The sequence below is a fragment of the Stegodyphus dumicola genome, chromosome 4, assembly GCF_044657685.1.
Source record: "Stegodyphus dumicola isolate Sdum_Otavi_A_Nest chromosome 4, ASM4465768v1".
In the NCBI taxonomy this organism is placed as follows: domain Eukaryota; kingdom Metazoa; phylum Arthropoda; class Arachnida; order Araneae; family Eresidae; genus Stegodyphus; species Stegodyphus dumicola.
The window spans coordinates 206,765,102-206,781,894 of NC_140771.1; the positions used below are offsets into that span (position 1 = coordinate 206,765,102).

The following is a 16,793-nucleotide window of genomic DNA, read 5'->3' on the forward strand; positions in this document are numbered from 1 at the left end:
GCATTCAGTATCTCTAAGCCTTAACCATAGGTACCTTAAGGCATTTATCATACATAACACAAATATTTTGCTGAAATCGCTTTTTGTTGTCCAGTTGCTTAGAATTTTATAAAAAAATTCATAATTAAAATCGACGTTGCAAGTTAATGAAAAATAATTACGATGTGATTTTTGTGTAAATGTCACTAAATATACAAATTGTATTACCCATCCAATATTGCGTGTTTCTTTTATGCGCAAGTGTGCCTGCTATTTGATATGTGTGGAAGTACTACCAAACAACTGTTAACATGCTCTCTGGATGTGTAAAAAAAACAAACAAACAAAAAAAAAAAAAAAAAAAACGCTTTTTGAGACGAGAGCTTGGTAGCACTGTGTCAGACGTGATGCAAGAATATGATGTCTCTTTTTATTCTTACCTCCATGTGTTGCGTGTGGATGGAGTAGCATTTCTCTGACCTAAACCATAAGTGAAATTTTAGACAGTTATTTGGAATGGTATGTTGGTTTTCTTTTGTTGGTATGAGAGTAGAAGAATTATTGGTATTGGAGAAAGAATTAAGATTCTGAGGAAGTTCAGTTAACAGCATAGCAGATTCACAGTTTCGTAACTTTCTCATTTGAAATGGCTTTTTATTTATTTATTTGTGTGTATTAATAATCTTATCAAAATTATTTTAGTAAATGATAGCATTTCTACTTTTGCCCAGTTTCTCAATCATTCAATGGATATCAAAATTGTATGCCAGCTGAAATGTAGATGTAAAATAGCTTTTTTAAAAACTGACCATCCAAGAAATTCTAGAAATATTTTAATATAAAATCTGATCTATTGAGCATTCAAAGACCAAGAAAAGACATGTATTTCAAGTATTTAAAAAATTCTGACATAATGTACAGTCAACTATCAAATTTTGTGATGATGAAAGCTACAAATGCTAAGTTTTCAGATATCCAGTAAAAAGTGACATTTTCTAATCATTGGAACTTAAGAAATGCTAAATTAAGATGATATGACAAAAGTCTTGCATTGCACTGACAACACTTCAATCAGTCACAACAGGACAATCTGTAGCATGGTTTTAAATGCAGAAAATATAGTATATGTTTTGGCATTTCGAAGCTTTGAATTACTTTGTAATTCGGAAGTATTGTATTCAGAACTCTTTATGCAAAACGCATCATAAAAAGAAATATATATATAAAGAATATTCATATAATTTTTATAAGTCATGTTATCTGATGATTCAGAATCGCTGAATTCTTGACAGTTGGCGATCTCAAACTACCTACTGCACTACCTTATTATTTAAAGTATTTTCTTTCGTGATTTAAATATTTTGATGAAAGTTTACAAAAACAGACACTAAGATAACTACCGATTTAGCTAATAAATGCTGTTGAAATACAGTTGTTCATAAGTGGATCCAAAAAATCATACTCCTCAGAGGGTTAAATAATCTTAACACTTTGAAGTAAGTCATGTCATAAGATTTCACATGTGGTTATTGCAGAACTGTTCTAAAACTGCACAGGTGTGGATTTGAGCCAAACAAGAAACATACAGAATTCATAAGGGAAGCAAATACTGTTTAATTAAATGGGTAAAGGATGTTTTTAAAGCTCGTTGCAGATTTTTGTACCTATAGTTTTTACGACGATATATTATGGTCATGTACTTAAAATGTTTTTAAGAGTAATTTATGTCTAAATGTTAGATTTAAATACTTCGTTTAGATTACTTTAAAGCATCTTTTTAATTAAAGTTAGTATTTCTCAAATGAGGAACACATTTTAGAAGCATTTGCTCCAGAGAGGTTTTAAATTTGTAAAGAATGGTAGTACTTTAATAATATATTTGAATACAATTAATGCTACAGCCGGAATGTATCAAATATAACAGCATTGTGCTTTGCATTACTTTGATTCCTCAGTTTCCATAAAATATTACTATTGTAATCCTACCAGTATTGATTTTGTATGCAAGTTGTATGAGTAGAAAGTAATAAAAATGTTACTTTGTGTTTTTGCAAAGACTAAAGATGTTAATCCTTTATATATTATATATAAATTAAATATAATATGAAAGTAGAAAGGTAACATGAACAAGAGACCTTAGTGGTAAAAAATTTTGCGCATTGAGCTGCAAAATTGAAAAAAAATATTTGCAAAGAAGAGGAATGTTTGAAAGCTATTGCCAAAAAGTACATTTGACACTGTAGTTCCTGTGTAAAATAGTTACATCATGTAAAACAGCTAACACTACTAAAGAAGCCTTAAGTTATCGCATAAAATTTTAACGTAAAAATTACAAAACGATATAACTTCAAAATCAAAAAGGTTTAATCCGGAATCGCGGAAGTCCCGACGAGTCCGGATTAACGACTTTTGACTGTAGTCTGTTTTTCAGCAAACAGCCATTTTTAATCCCAAGATTTGTGTTTCTAAAATTTTTTTTTTAGTCCTTTTAATATACAAAAATTTCTACCTATTTTATCTTTAGTGCTGCTTGCTGTGCAGTAGAAGCAAGCAGGTGCAATTTTTTTAAGCCCTTTTGATATACAAAAATTTCTACTTGTTTCATCTTTTCGTACTGCTTGCTGTGCAGTAGAGCACTAAGCGTATGAATGTTTTGCAATAAAAACTGTTCTATCGTGGATATTTTATAAAATCTGATCTCAAAATAAAAACTACCATTCGTAGAAGCAAATTTAACCAATATTTTTTTTTTTTAACTTTAAAGAGTTGTGAAAGTGCACAAGCATATAATTTTCAGCATAAAGAGCTGATATTAACTACTATATAAATTCTGGGATATGGAAGTTTTTATTGACGTACTGATATTTTTTTAGAATAATTTTAATAAAATTAAAACAATTTTCTCTACATTCACAGGTATATCATTTATTAATATATATGGTATTATCATAATTGAAACTTGAGTACCTGTGCTATGTCCAACACTGATTTCTGTTTCCTCTTCTTGAAGAGAAAGGTTGTCATGAATTCCAGGATTTCCCATAGTTTCCACCTCTATTTCTATGTATAGTTAATTTCTTTAATAGCAAAAATCATTACACAAAATGTTAAAAAGCACATTACATAAATTATGAAGATATTGAGCTTTGTTTTTGTTTTGAAATGTTAATAGTTTTGAATTTGTTTCGTTATTAGGCTTTATTATTGATTTGTAAAACTGAATACTGTGTTGCTAATAAAATGTATCTTAATAAAGAATTTTCCATCTAAAATCTGTTCATAAGGTAATGAACAAAAAAAAGTCATTGCAGTTGTTTCTTCAAATAATGAAAGAAGCTTTATAATTAAAATCCCTTTTCTTATGGGAATGTGCTCCAAATAATCCTTAAATTGAAACTATGGCAGAAAATATGGGTTTTTTCCTGTCACAAAAATGTGTTAGTAAATTTCAAATATAATGTTGGATCACAATTTCCTGTTTTAATAATTTTCTGTAAAACCTAAATAAATTTATTTAAAAAATAATTAATGTGTAATTTTCAATTATGTGTAAATTTTTTATTCAGACACAGTATGTATAAGCATGCAGTCTTACTTTTATCAGTTTGAAATATAGTTTAATACAGAAGTCAATTTATATATCTTAACATGTATATTGCGACAGACTTAACAAATGCTGCTATAAGATATGTTATATGCCTTTGTATATTGCGACAGACTTAACAAATGCTGCTATAAGATATGTTATATGCCTTAAGTCATATAAAGCACTCTACAGGGAAATACTAACTAATTAGAAATCATATACTACATTTTGGGCAGCATACAAGATGTAAAACACTTACCTGCTACTTTGTACACAGTTTGATCAGAAGTTGGGGATGTTAAGGGAATGTTTCTGTTAAAAGCACTGGTTGCTTTAATTTCTGAAAGGGAACAAATTATTAATATGAGTGTTATCTTTTTTCAATTTTGACAACAGATTTCTAACTAAATGAATAGAGAAATTTCTGAAGTTGCTGCTTATTAAGATCCTGTGTCCGTATAGCCGCATAATAATTGCTGAGAAAACTACAAAATTTGTATAGTCGCATTTAAAATATTTGCGCTTCTCTCCGATGATGAAAGAAGCTGGAATCGGGTATGATTTTCTTTGCATCTTTTTTCTTACTCTAGGTATATACTTGTTCACAAGATTTTAATTGTCAGATACTTTTATTTAATTATTTTGCGGGAAATTAAATTAGGTTCTGGCAACCATTGTTCCATGTTATATAGACAAGACAACAACAACGGCAAATTAAATAAAATTCCATTGATAATCTTGAACTGGCAGCATGATTAGTGTTAAGAACATTTCTACTACACCTGCCATACTGGGATTACAAGGAATGTTTCAAAGTTCTATGCGTTTAAATCATTTTTTTAAAATTTCATCAGTATTGCAATTCACTTTTTTTTTCAAATAACATTTTATTAAATACTATTATTCCAATGAAAAAAAAATTGTTTTAGGCGTACTCATTTTTTTTTTTTCCCTCCCCCATCCGCTTATTTATGGCATGGCTACATTCGCAAATTGGGTGGTTATGCCATAGTTAAACAGTTTTTTTTTTTTTTTTAAATGTGGGAACAGAATACCTTTCGACAATTTCTGGAGTTTTCACATCCTCTTTTTACATAATCTCCCGCCCAGACTGAAAAGTGGTAAGCGACGCTGACTGCGTTACCAAAGGGCCTGGAGAAGGTATGGATACTTGAGAATGTATAGTATCTGTGCAGCATGGTGGGACTCAAAACATGTGGCGAGCCGAAAGTCCTTTGAAGAGGTTGGTGGTAAGGTAAGAGAGAGAGGGGGGGTAGGAGACCCTCGGATCCAGCCCCAGGTTGCTTTCTTCAAAATTCAGGCTGAACTGAGCATAAAGTTGGGCTGTCACCCTTATGATGCTCAAGGCTGTGGACAATGACAGACGCATTCTTATACTTCTTGTCACGGTAATAATTCATGAGCTTGTTCTGATGACATCAAATAAGTGAGATAGTAATAACAGCAACATAAATAATCTGATTGCAGTTAGCATCTTCCATATTTGCGAAAACAGTCCTACGACAATGATTGTATCAATCAAACAACTGAATCGGACCAAACAATATCGCACGGGATAGCTGCATAAACATTGAAGACATATTTCTGGCTGATAGCTCTGCTTGGAAATTTCTAGGAACTGAGCTTCAGAAACACCCTACATTTTTGCAAGTGGTTAGTATCCGTTATCTATATGTTACCCAGCAAACTTTGAAATCCGGCATTCTATGGAATGCCTAGGCATTGTATATAATGCCTAAAACTAGCCGGCAATGTATGAAACGATTTAGATTTCACACATTTCCCTAAAATGTGAAAATGGCAAAGTATAAAATACATCTCCGATTCGTTTCGAATATGGCAAGGCACGTGACTTTTAACGCGCACCTCAAGCTCAGAATTTGTCAGTTGCACTTTGCGGTTTGTACGGGAGTGTCAAAATACGCAATTTTAATTAAATTTGTTCAACGGAAATTAGTTTTTTTACTGTGCTACATGAAAATGGAGGAGCAAGCTGTAGTATTAGAAAAGGAGTCATGGTCTATAGACAGGAAACAACGATTCGACGATGAACTGTGAAAAAATAGAGTTAACGCTGCAAAATATACTGTTTTCTTAACCGAAACTACTTACCAAAAGTTAATAAATCATGTACAAAAAGCCAAAATGACTACTAAGAAGGATACCTGGGACTATTGGTTGTTGGATAGTTACGATGTGATGATTGTGGAAAACAAAAGTGAACTCATTTATCCTGCTAAAGAAGGTTTTAGTATTACGTCATGGATTCTGAGTTATTTTACATACTTCAAGAAGCTCATTGTCTATTGGACACGGAGGACGTGATAGAATGTTGAAAGAACTTTCAACCAAATACAAAAACATACACGTCATGATATTGAACTGTACATCCACCTTTGTGAACCTTGCCCAGAAAGGTATTAAACAGGGCATTGCTGCGAATCCTATGTTTTTTTTATTTTTTTTTTTTATTGAATTTAATTCCCGTTGTCAGATGGATCTTATTGACTTTCAGTCTCAGCCAGGTACAGAATACAAATTTATTATGGTGTACCAAGATCATCTCACAAAATTTGTGATTCTCAAATCTTTAACTGATCTTTAACTTGAGCTGAAGCTCTTTTTGTCTAGTGGACATATTCTCGTTGCTTAGAGCGCCATCTATATTATAGTCTGACAATGGTAGGGAATTTGCCAATAATGTGGTGACCTGCTTGAAGGAGTTTTGGCCAGCACTGAAGATCGTCCATGGGAAGCCTTGCCATTCACAAAGGCAAGGTAGTATGGAAACAGCTAATCAAGATATCGAAAATATGCTTTGTACTAGGATGCAAGATAATAAATCTGACTGCTGGAATGAAGGACTGCGTTTCGTACAATTTAAGAAAAATAGAGCTTGTTATTCTGGGATCAAAAGAACACCATACGAAGCTCTTTTTGGCTGCAAACCTAAATTAGGGCTTACTACGTCTTTTCTACTCGAAGATGTTTTAAAAGACATAAATACAGAGAAGCAGGTAGAAAAAGTAACAGAAAGCGTCCAAACAATGGGAAAAGGCGAAACTAATCAGATGATGCAAGAAAAAGAGCCTGTTTCAAAAAACATGTATAAGATTATAGTCGATAATGGACTAAACCAACATAATGAAGGCATGCTTACCGAAGAGATTTTCGTTTCTAATACATGTTGAGTGTGTTTAAAGGAAACAAGTGATGCACTTGCATGCAAAATGTGTCGTCAAAAAATTCATACCTTCTGTGGCCATGCAGTAAACATGATGAAATGGATATTTTGTGGAATATTTGTTTCAAAACTGAAAATGCTAAAATAAACTCTAAAATAAATCTCGAGATACGAGCCATAAAAAATGGAAATGAATTCGGAAGAAACATTTCCCACTGCTTTTTTTGAAAGCTACTGTGCGCGTTCCTATTCCTGACGTCGACAAGGGGCGACGTAATTCGCGCAATATATTGACAGCTGTAATGAGTATGACAGAGGATCGTTTCTATCGACTTGGAACTTCTGAAGGAATTTTAAAACAAGTATATGTGAGATCACAATTCACTTTATGCCCTAAGCACTTGCTTAGAATTGAAGATATTCTTGACCACGAAATTCCTCTCCGGTCAGTTGCAATTGCTTGCAGTCAGTTGCAATTGGTCAGTCCAGTGGCAGCGGCCAAGGATTCGTCAAATGTATATGTAAAACAAAGTGCCAAAATATGAAATGTCTTTGCTTGAAAAATGTAATGAAATGTAACTCAAAATGTCATTCAAGCCTGCCATGCTGTAACAAATAGGTTAATTTCTTATTTTTTATATAAAAATTTTGTTTCCCAATAAAGAAAGCATAAATTATGTTTTGTACAACTTTCATTTTTCTTTACGCATTTTGAATATTTTTTTTTAATGGCACTCTCATTATGTTTTCAGAATAACATTTATATTTTTGATAAATGCACATCATTTACATAATAACCTCATCAGGACATTTTTTTTCATACTTTGCCTAAACAGCATTTGTCATTCTATAGAATTCCTAGGTATTATATACAGTGCCTAGGTAATGTATGTAATACTTCTCATATTTCATACTTTGCCTAAAAACGTCCGGCATTGTATACAATGTGTAGGCATTTTATAGAATGCCGATGTTTCATACTTTACCCTACTGAAGAATAAATTATAAATTAGGATATATGCACTAAGAAATAAGAAACCTTCATACAGTTTTATTAAAAACGATTTGGATATAAACTTTTATCATGATTTAAAAACATTCATTACTTTTCCATCTTACAAAAAATTAACCAAAGAAGGTTTATTACTTGTGAAAAGGGCATAAAATATTGCTACAAATATGCACTGCGTTTGGAGAAATTTTTAAAAAAATTAATTTTTGTTAACAAAATAGTTCAATTTTATCTTTCCTTCCTTTAAATCAAATTTCAACATGAACAGCTGCTTTAAAACATTGAGTTTGTTAAAAACCTTCAATACTGTCTGAAATGTTTGGTGTAAGCAGTTTACAATGCCAGAAATAAAACAGTAAGATCAATTAAATAGAAATATAATTTAATTTTTTAAAAATAAACTTAGATGAAATGCGGCTTAAATATTTCGGAAATATGTTTAAATCTCGTAGTCCAAGAAAACTTTATTACTACTAATATACTTTAATTCTAAACTATTTTTCTTTTTCTTTTTTTACAATATGCATATCTTCAAGCATTACGATCACAGGAAAAAGAACAAAATGAGTCCACGACAGATTTAAAAAGTGAAGAAGTGACGCCAGAATGGTTATAGACAACAAATTCAAATGTATCAAATGGTTATAGACTACAAATGTAAGACAAAATGGTTATAGACAACAAATGTGAACAAAATGTAACAGACAAAATGGTTATAGACAACAAATGTAAACAAAATGTAACGCGCGCGTTGCTAGGTATGATAGCCCGCAAAGAGGCTATCATATGGAGATCTGAAGCTACACCATTGGTTCTTATCCTGTTTTGCCTATGTAACCCCGTTTCACCATTGCTAGATCATAACCTTCCCTCTCTTTCCAAAACTAGAAAAATACATATACATTTATTTAGATTATTTTTTAACGGCACACCCGGAAGAAGACGGAGTCAGAGTGACCACGCTTCCCTCTCTGAAAACTATGAGATACACTCCTAGCAGGCAATTGTATCTTGGTTGAGAGCCTTTGATTTACGCGATCAGATAAATTCGATTTATCTTGCTATGAGAAAAAATTTAGCACATTAAATGGAGTCCAAATAAACGAAACAAATTATCATGTGCTGTTCTATATTACACATGCTGAGTAATGTTAATATAATCGCTTTAAATTAGAGATGTCTTATATGTGATTGTTTTAATTTGTGAATATAAATACTTGCACATTTATTATTTTAAACCGAAAGCTTTATATTGAATTCAGAAAGAGTACTTACTGTACAAATTTACAGAACCCGCTGTTTCTCCAAGAGCATTTTTAGACACGCATCTGTAAACACCATAATCATCCTTATTGAGATTTTTTATGACTAATTTCATATGCACTTTATATCCATTTGCTATCAGGTATGTTTCATATTTGTCATCTGATGTGCCTACCACATGATCGCTTCTAACCCAAAAATTAGTCGCCGCCGGATGAGCTTCTGTGTGGCATTCTAATGCTATATCATCCCCTTCCGGAGCACCAACAAGCTGGTTGGGGATCCAGATCATAGGAGGAACTGGAAAAGAAAAGGCTTTCTAAATCACAAATAAACTTTCAGTTTAAACCTCAAATAGATTTATTTATTTATCAGTTTGCTTAGCTGACAAGAATTGTAATTATGTCTGAGAAATATATAATATATGTTAGATTCTGCAACAGAGCTTGTTAAAGTTTTTAGATTTTGTACCACATAAATAAAAATATAAAAATGTATGCATCAAAAGGGATTCAATTTTACATTCATTCTGAATATCAATTTAAATATTTTTTCAGAAAAATATACTTACAAATATAATGTAGTGCACCCATAATTTGAGGAACTCTGTTTTATAAATAATTTACGCATGTAGATAATGACGCATAAGGAAGAGACATAAATGTACTTTTTGATTAATCTGAGTTAAGTTAAAAAAATATTAGTTGATGTAAGAAATTGTTTTAAGTATTATTATGCATTAATTTACTGAAATTTTTATAACCTACTTAAAATAATTTTAGATTTGTATGCATAGCAATGTACAATAATTTTGCACACAAGTGTATAGCTATTCATACACCACATATAAATACTGATTTATCAACTGTTGAACAAAACTTAATGAATTTATTTGGGGGAATACATAGTGTCCTAACATATAAAGCCGGCCAGCGGTCGTACGGTAAAATCGCTGAACACTGATAGTTCCGATTCAGGCGAACGGACTGGCTGTAAGGTCATTTTCGTGGGTTTTCCCTGTATGTAACGTGTCTACGAGGCAGTTTCCGTTAGAAAGTCCTCCACAAAGTATCCCTCCCCTTAGCAGATATCCCTAATAAGCTTAACCATTATAAACTAAACCAAACCATAGCACGTAAATGCAAACTGTAAAATTAAATATCAATGCCTATAGCAGAAAACCATACATGAAATGAATCTAATTGAAATTATACATGGCAATGGAATATTATAAAAAAGTGATTGCCTGAGGAAGGAGAAGGTTTCATATTAACAGGAAAAGTGATATCCACTAACCTGTGCACCAACTCAGTATGTTTTCATGTTCTGTGTAAGTGTGGGTAATTAAAGTTTCTGAGAAAAATGTTTCTCCATCTGTCTTCGAGGTACTGAAATTCAGCATGCAATAACTGTTTCAGGGATGAGCCATAAGTTCTGGTTTTCTTTAACCTTCTCTGTTATGATTTTTACTAGTACATTGATAAAAAATAATGGAGAATAAGACACTAATTTTAAAAACAAATCCCATGATTTTTCTTTTAAGTCATAATTTCTTCTCTGGAAAGAATAAAATATGTGATATAGGACAGCACGCGTTGAAACGGCTATTCGAGAAAGTAAAATTTTTGAAAAATAATCCGTCGCTTTTGGGCAGTCCTGAGCAGCAAAAAATTCATGCTGCAGACATAAAAAAAAAGGGGGGGAGTGTCTGAAAGGTTTCAGATTAAAACGGTTGCCCAAAAGGATTTGCTAAGGTTTTCTACGTTCTCGTGGAGTTCGTAAACTACCAGTATGCTGTTCCACTAACTCTTGCTAACCCCTTGTTTTTTTTTTTTTTTTTTTGTATTTTTAGTTTTATTATAGGCAGAGCTTAAACTGCGCCAGAGCCCGGCTCCGGTACTTCCCAGTTTTGAGATATTTTAGCTGGAGCTCATTGGGGCCCTAAATAAAAGGGTTCCAGCACTTCTTTTATGTAAGTCAGCCACAATTTCAGCAGTCAAATTTTATTTTAATAGTGAATATATGCCGATTCTAACTTTTAAATGTTGTCTTGTCTTTCGCTCGGACTTAAACCTTGGACAGAAGTCGAGACTTTTAGGGAACGAAAAGCTTTCTCCCACATATTAAAGGCTTATTTTCCAGGATGTGCAATGAATTCATAAGAAGGGCTAGATTTCTCGTTCCTGAAGGTACTAAAAGTAATCATCCTGGTTGTGACCGTGCCAGTTCTAATGACTCCTACTGCAGAGCTCCTGTAGACTTTTTGAAGGACCAAACGCGTGAGCTACTACTACTACTCTAAAAGAGCCATACGTCTAATTCTCACTTTGTTATCGAATTGTATTCAGGGAAAATTTCCGTTTGATGGCTAGAATTATATAATCAAGGCATCGTGATCAGAAAATCTTGGAATTTTCCCTGTTTAAAGCTACGCTTTTCCTTTACAGTTTCATTCCATATCCTCATACTGTTTCTAAAATTCTCACAATTCTCCTTAGTGCCACTTTAATCGTTTTATACTTTTCCATTGGTGTGCTGCAAAAAATGAATGGAGAGAGAGAGAGATTCTATTCTAAGTTACCTGCTATCTTTTGAGTTAAGACAAAAGCAGTGCTGTAAATAAGGGCATGCAAGGAATACCGTCGCATAGGGGCCTGAAAGCTTAGGAGACCCTTGAATGTTCTGCTGAGCTAGTACATTTATACGTTTAAATTTAAAAGAAGACGGTATATGTTATAGAATATACATACATGATGCAGAATGTATATTCTTGAAAGCAGAGCACTGAATACAAAACAGAAAACTGTATGCTTTTGTTTTGATTCCCGACTAGAAGATAGCTTTCAAGACATTAGCTATAACCGCGGCTAGACTGTTACTCGGTTTTATTGTGAGAACAAGTTCGTAATTTCTTGAAGCCAGTCCGTGACAAAGGCGGCAAAAATTAAGATACAGGAAGTCAGCCCCCCTTGAAGTTCACTAGAATTCCCAGAAATTCCAGTTTTAGGAAAAGATTTCATATTGCAGTCTTCTGGGGCATTGCAGATTTACAAGTTCTTGTTTTACAACTTGAGCATAGAATTAATTTATTTACATATACAGTACAAAGTCCGAAATCCGGACTCGTCGGGACTTCGATTCCGGATTTGGGATTTTTCCGGATATTAAGATCATCAGTTTAAATCTAGGAAGATGGCATGTAGAAATTATAAAATTAAAAATATGAAATCGTGATTTATGAAATAATGAAGTATTTATGATCTAAAGGGTATCAAAATTTACAAAAAGAAAGCTTAATATTTATTTATTTACCTTATTAAACATTACTTTCAGTGTAAGTTGTTTAAATTGCTTTTTTCGTGCTAATACTTTCTCTTTAACTCTGCAGACAGACATAATCTCTTGTTTAGTTACATTGTTGAAGTCCTCTAACTGCTATTTCGAAAATTCCGACTAACTTGTCAATCGAAATTTTCTCGTTTTCAGTAACTTCTCTGTCACTTTCTTCACTATCGGCAGCGATATTTTCTGGATCTTGAGCCATAGTACAGAATTCGCCATTCATTAATTGATTGATGATTGAGAAGCATTGTGATCACAATGAAAAACTTCTTTTATATCATCTTCATTTATTACCGCTTCTCCACATTTCTTTACTAAATCCATTAGTTGGAAAATTTCACCTTTGTTTTGCGATATCCGAAAACCTTTAAAATTACCGGTTATCATCATTAAATTTATCCTTCACTATACTTATTTGGCTATGCATCATGAGCTTGGCGACTAACGACAAGTTGTTTTCTTAAATTTTATCTTGCTTCTGTCGCGCACCGAGACAATTAAGCCTGAATTGTATTAGTTATTTATTATACTTATGTCTATTTCTTGTACATGCTTAAGGCTTATCCGAGTTCTCAATAAATAAATTCTCACATAAACTTAAGCCTTATTTGAGGGCCGGCGCCTGATATCTTACCGCCTGATGCAGTCTCTGTGGGTCCTAAATTCTGCGATTCGGTTCTGGTGAATAACAAATCAGTTATTCTTAATTCAAATAGCCCTAAATGTAATCTTTGAATCTATGAGTATCATTAACAAAATTTATTTTTAGCATATGGAAAGAAATTTTGGGTAAATGTTTCCTCGTCAACACTTTTTAGCGCATTTAACTTGAATCTGTAATCATCGCCAAGCGTAATTTCAACATAAAAGGTTACCATACTCCTTTATTATTCAATTGCTAACATAAAAAAAAAAAAAAAATTCTTTAGGCATCGCTACATGAGTCATTATTCAAGTTGTCATGTTTTGATAAACATGCGGTGATGAAAGGAAGGCATAATAAATAATAATTCGCCAAGTTGGCGTCAGATCAACGATGTATCTATGTGGAATGTTTCGGTTTGAGATGTGTGCAAAGCAGATACGCAGCAATGAAGCCAAATTACTGATCGTACAAATTTATGCTAAAATGATTGTTTCTTCAATAACAATGTACTTTTATTTAGTGTCGAAGTGAAATTAAGAATCGGGACTCCCCAGATGTTTTATTATGCGCGGAGGGAGAAATCAAATGCGCATGCGTAAAGCCTACGAGGAAGACGTTGTTGTTGGTTTTAGGGTCTGGATTTTAGATCATTTCGGATAATGGACGTCCGGATTTCGGACTTTGTACTGTATCTCATGATAATGGTTCATTCCAGAAGAAAATTTAAAAAAAGATTAAAATTTCTCTTCTTTCTTTCTATTCACGTTTCCTACTCTTACAGTTTTTTTCCATTTTTTTTTTTTTTTTTATTCAGTGGTCATACTTGAGTACTTTATAACTCTTCTGACGCACGTTAATTTCCCTACTAGTTTTTGTATGCACAATTTTGGAAAAAAATATCTAAGCCTCTTTGCTTAATTATTTTTTAAATAATAATTAAATCTTATTCAATATGATTCATAAGTAAATATATTTGAACTTCTAATATCACACAGAAGAAAACATACGTTATAACGAATGACAGTTATTGCGAAAATTGATCTATTTTAGACTCTCATCAACTGTAGGCTTTTCATACTGGTCATTGTAATAAAGCGGCCATTATAACAAGAGTCGATTCTGTTAACATTTCTAGTATGTTTTTCTTAAAATCGAACTATTTGGATATTCACCTTCCAAAACAGAGAAATTATAAAGGGGACAGACAACAATCAGCTGTTTTACATAAACAATTAATGTTTTCGCAGAAGATGAAAAGATCCAATGGAAGCTTTTCATAATCATATAGACCAAATAAGAATATTACTTCAAAGCTTCTTATAAAGCTTTTCCCAGAAATTTTCCATAAACGTTTTGTCTTAAGACCTTTTTGTTCGTATTTGTATTTGTTATGTTTTATGTATGCATACGTCTAATCAGAGACGAGCCGAGGTTTCGCTGAATAACTTGTCTTCAGAAATGAGAGGAGCGAAATTAAATTACAACAAATTTAAGAAGCTAAGGACATTTATCAACAAGAGAATTCTAAATACCAAGGTTACTTAGATTCTAAAACGTATTCGTTAGCTACTGAATCTGCAAAGTTTGCATGGAATTTTTTTTTAATAATTAAAATATAATGAATGATTCATTAATAAGAAATTTGCCTCCATGAGATCCGTATCATGCGGAAGTCGTTTTCATAATATTGTAGGGTTTATATTTATTTTAACTAACATTTATTTTAAGTTTAAACTATCTTTCCTGTCAAGCCTTACTCTTCCCTGGAATTGCCAATGCCAGAGTATGTAAATTTTAGTAGAACGCGCAAAGTATTCAAAATTGTCAGCGGAAGTAATCTGAGTTAAATAGAAGGGAAACGAGTTCGAAAGTGTGCTTTCTTGCTTCACGAGCGTGGAGGTGGCTAGGTAGAAATTGAAGAACCACGCGTTTCGGCCTGTGTGCTTGCCTCGGCAGATAGTTAAATCTTTCAACGCAATATTCAGAAGTTTGCTGAATTATCAGCGGTACTTTAGAACGCGGTTAGGTTAGTTACGTTTAGAGAGCCTCGTAGGTAGTCACTTGTTATTATTCATTTTTAGTTTCTTATTTTTATTTTACCGCCGGGTCGGCGTAGTTTGTGAGCGTCAAGAGCATGCATCTGTGATTTCTAAAGTTGAATAAAAAGGGATTTAAACCCTTCTCAAGACTTTGTATACTTTCCAGTTCATAGCAGTCACCACTATTGTTGCGTGCAGGTTGGAAGCGCGCAACATTACAATATTATGTAATTTATTTTATTAGATGTATACGCACAGACTCAAACTGTAATAAAATAAACCTGCAGATACCTTTTCGAACATTCTCTGTTATACAGTAAACAAATTAAAACCTGTCGGCTTTCCAAATTTTGTGAGAAAACTCTTCAGTGAATTCAAAAGAGATATTCAGTCTGCTCTCGGTGTTGACAATTTTGACAAAAGAACTTTGTTCATATTTTTTAAACAATTGGTTTTATTTATGTTGCATACGATGAAAATAAATATTCCCTTCAGAATCAAACTCAGGATGTAACTAGGAATTTTCAGCAACATCACTTTTTCGGCAATTAGTTATTATGCTTCTAGAAGTATATAAGCTGTTTGAGCAAGAGACGCATAAAACATTTAATTTTAATATGCAGTAATAAGTTTTCAATACACATGAAATAAATAAACCTGTATGACTTTTAATAGAATAAAATCACAACTACAAAAAACTGATATCGTTAACGATAGACCTTATAAAAAATTACATTAATCATTTTACTTAGCTAAAAGGAAGACCAATCAAGTTACAGCTACATGATGATTAAATTACAATTACAATTACAAGATGCCTGAAAACAGGTATAATAATTTTTTACTATGCCGGTATCACACTCCTGCTCAAATAATAAGCAACACAAGGAATAAACATAGCGAACACATCACCACACATAACGAACACTAAAAGACATAGAAAATATATATACTGTTACCATCAAATCGCGAAAGACCAAATCGGTTGGAAGATAGTACAATAGAAATATCACTAATAACGAGTGTGATACCTTCTAGCTGAAATGCATGTTTGACAACGGCAAGGAAAGTTGGCAACAGTGTTGATCGCTTGTTACGGCAGTAGCGCCCATTACTGTAGTAATGCATGTTGTGGAGGGTGCCAGGTGGCAACCTCCACGAGTTGCTACCCGTTGTCTCAACGGATAGCACCTGCTATCCGTTGTCTCAACATGTCCCACACATGTTCTATGGAATTCAGATCCGGTGATATAGAAGGCCACGGCTGGTGTGGAATGGTTTCACTCTCCAGATAACTCCGCACCACCTCAAGCTCTATGCGGGAGGACGTTATCGTCCATAAATGGTGTCCGCCGAAAACGTCGCGGAGAAAACAAAGCAAGGAAAAAAGTCGTGGTGCAAAACATCGCGGGAGAAAACATCGCAAAGACAAAACATCGCAGTTTTAAAATATCGTGGTCGAAAATAAAGCGGCTCAAAAACTTCGTCTACAAATCATCACATGACGATAACATCGCACACATGCGTTTTCAGGTTTTGAAAAATGTAAATGCATGTTCGTATAAAGATCGTTGAGCGCAAGAAAGAAAAAGGGATTCTTTTACTTCCTATATTTCCTATATTTGAACGAACTAAAATAAATTTTTGCTGAAAAAATAAGAAGGAAACTTAAGGATTTAAAAATTGAAAATTAGTAGAGCATTCATGCAACTTAAAAAGCT

The 16,793-nt window shown here is 33.0% G+C and overlaps 1 protein-coding gene across 3 annotated transcripts in view; it reads right to left on the reverse strand.

Moving 5' to 3' along the window:
• Positions 1 to 16,793, reverse strand: part of LOC118186026 (lachesin-like) — a 145,306-nt gene that overhangs the window by 20,233 nt on the left and 108,280 nt on the right. For all 3 annotated transcript variants that reach the window (XM_085815919.1, XM_085815920.1, XM_085815921.1), the window contains 3 exons: positions 9,058 to 9,345; positions 3,825 to 3,905; positions 2,947 to 3,039 (listed from right to left, as the gene is read on the reverse strand). In XM_085815919.1, coding sequence (XP_085672045.1) covers positions 2,947 to 3,039; positions 3,825 to 3,905; positions 9,058 to 9,345 — 462 coding nt within the window. The remainder of the gene's footprint in view (positions 1 to 2,946; positions 3,040 to 3,824; positions 3,906 to 9,057; positions 9,346 to 16,793) is intronic.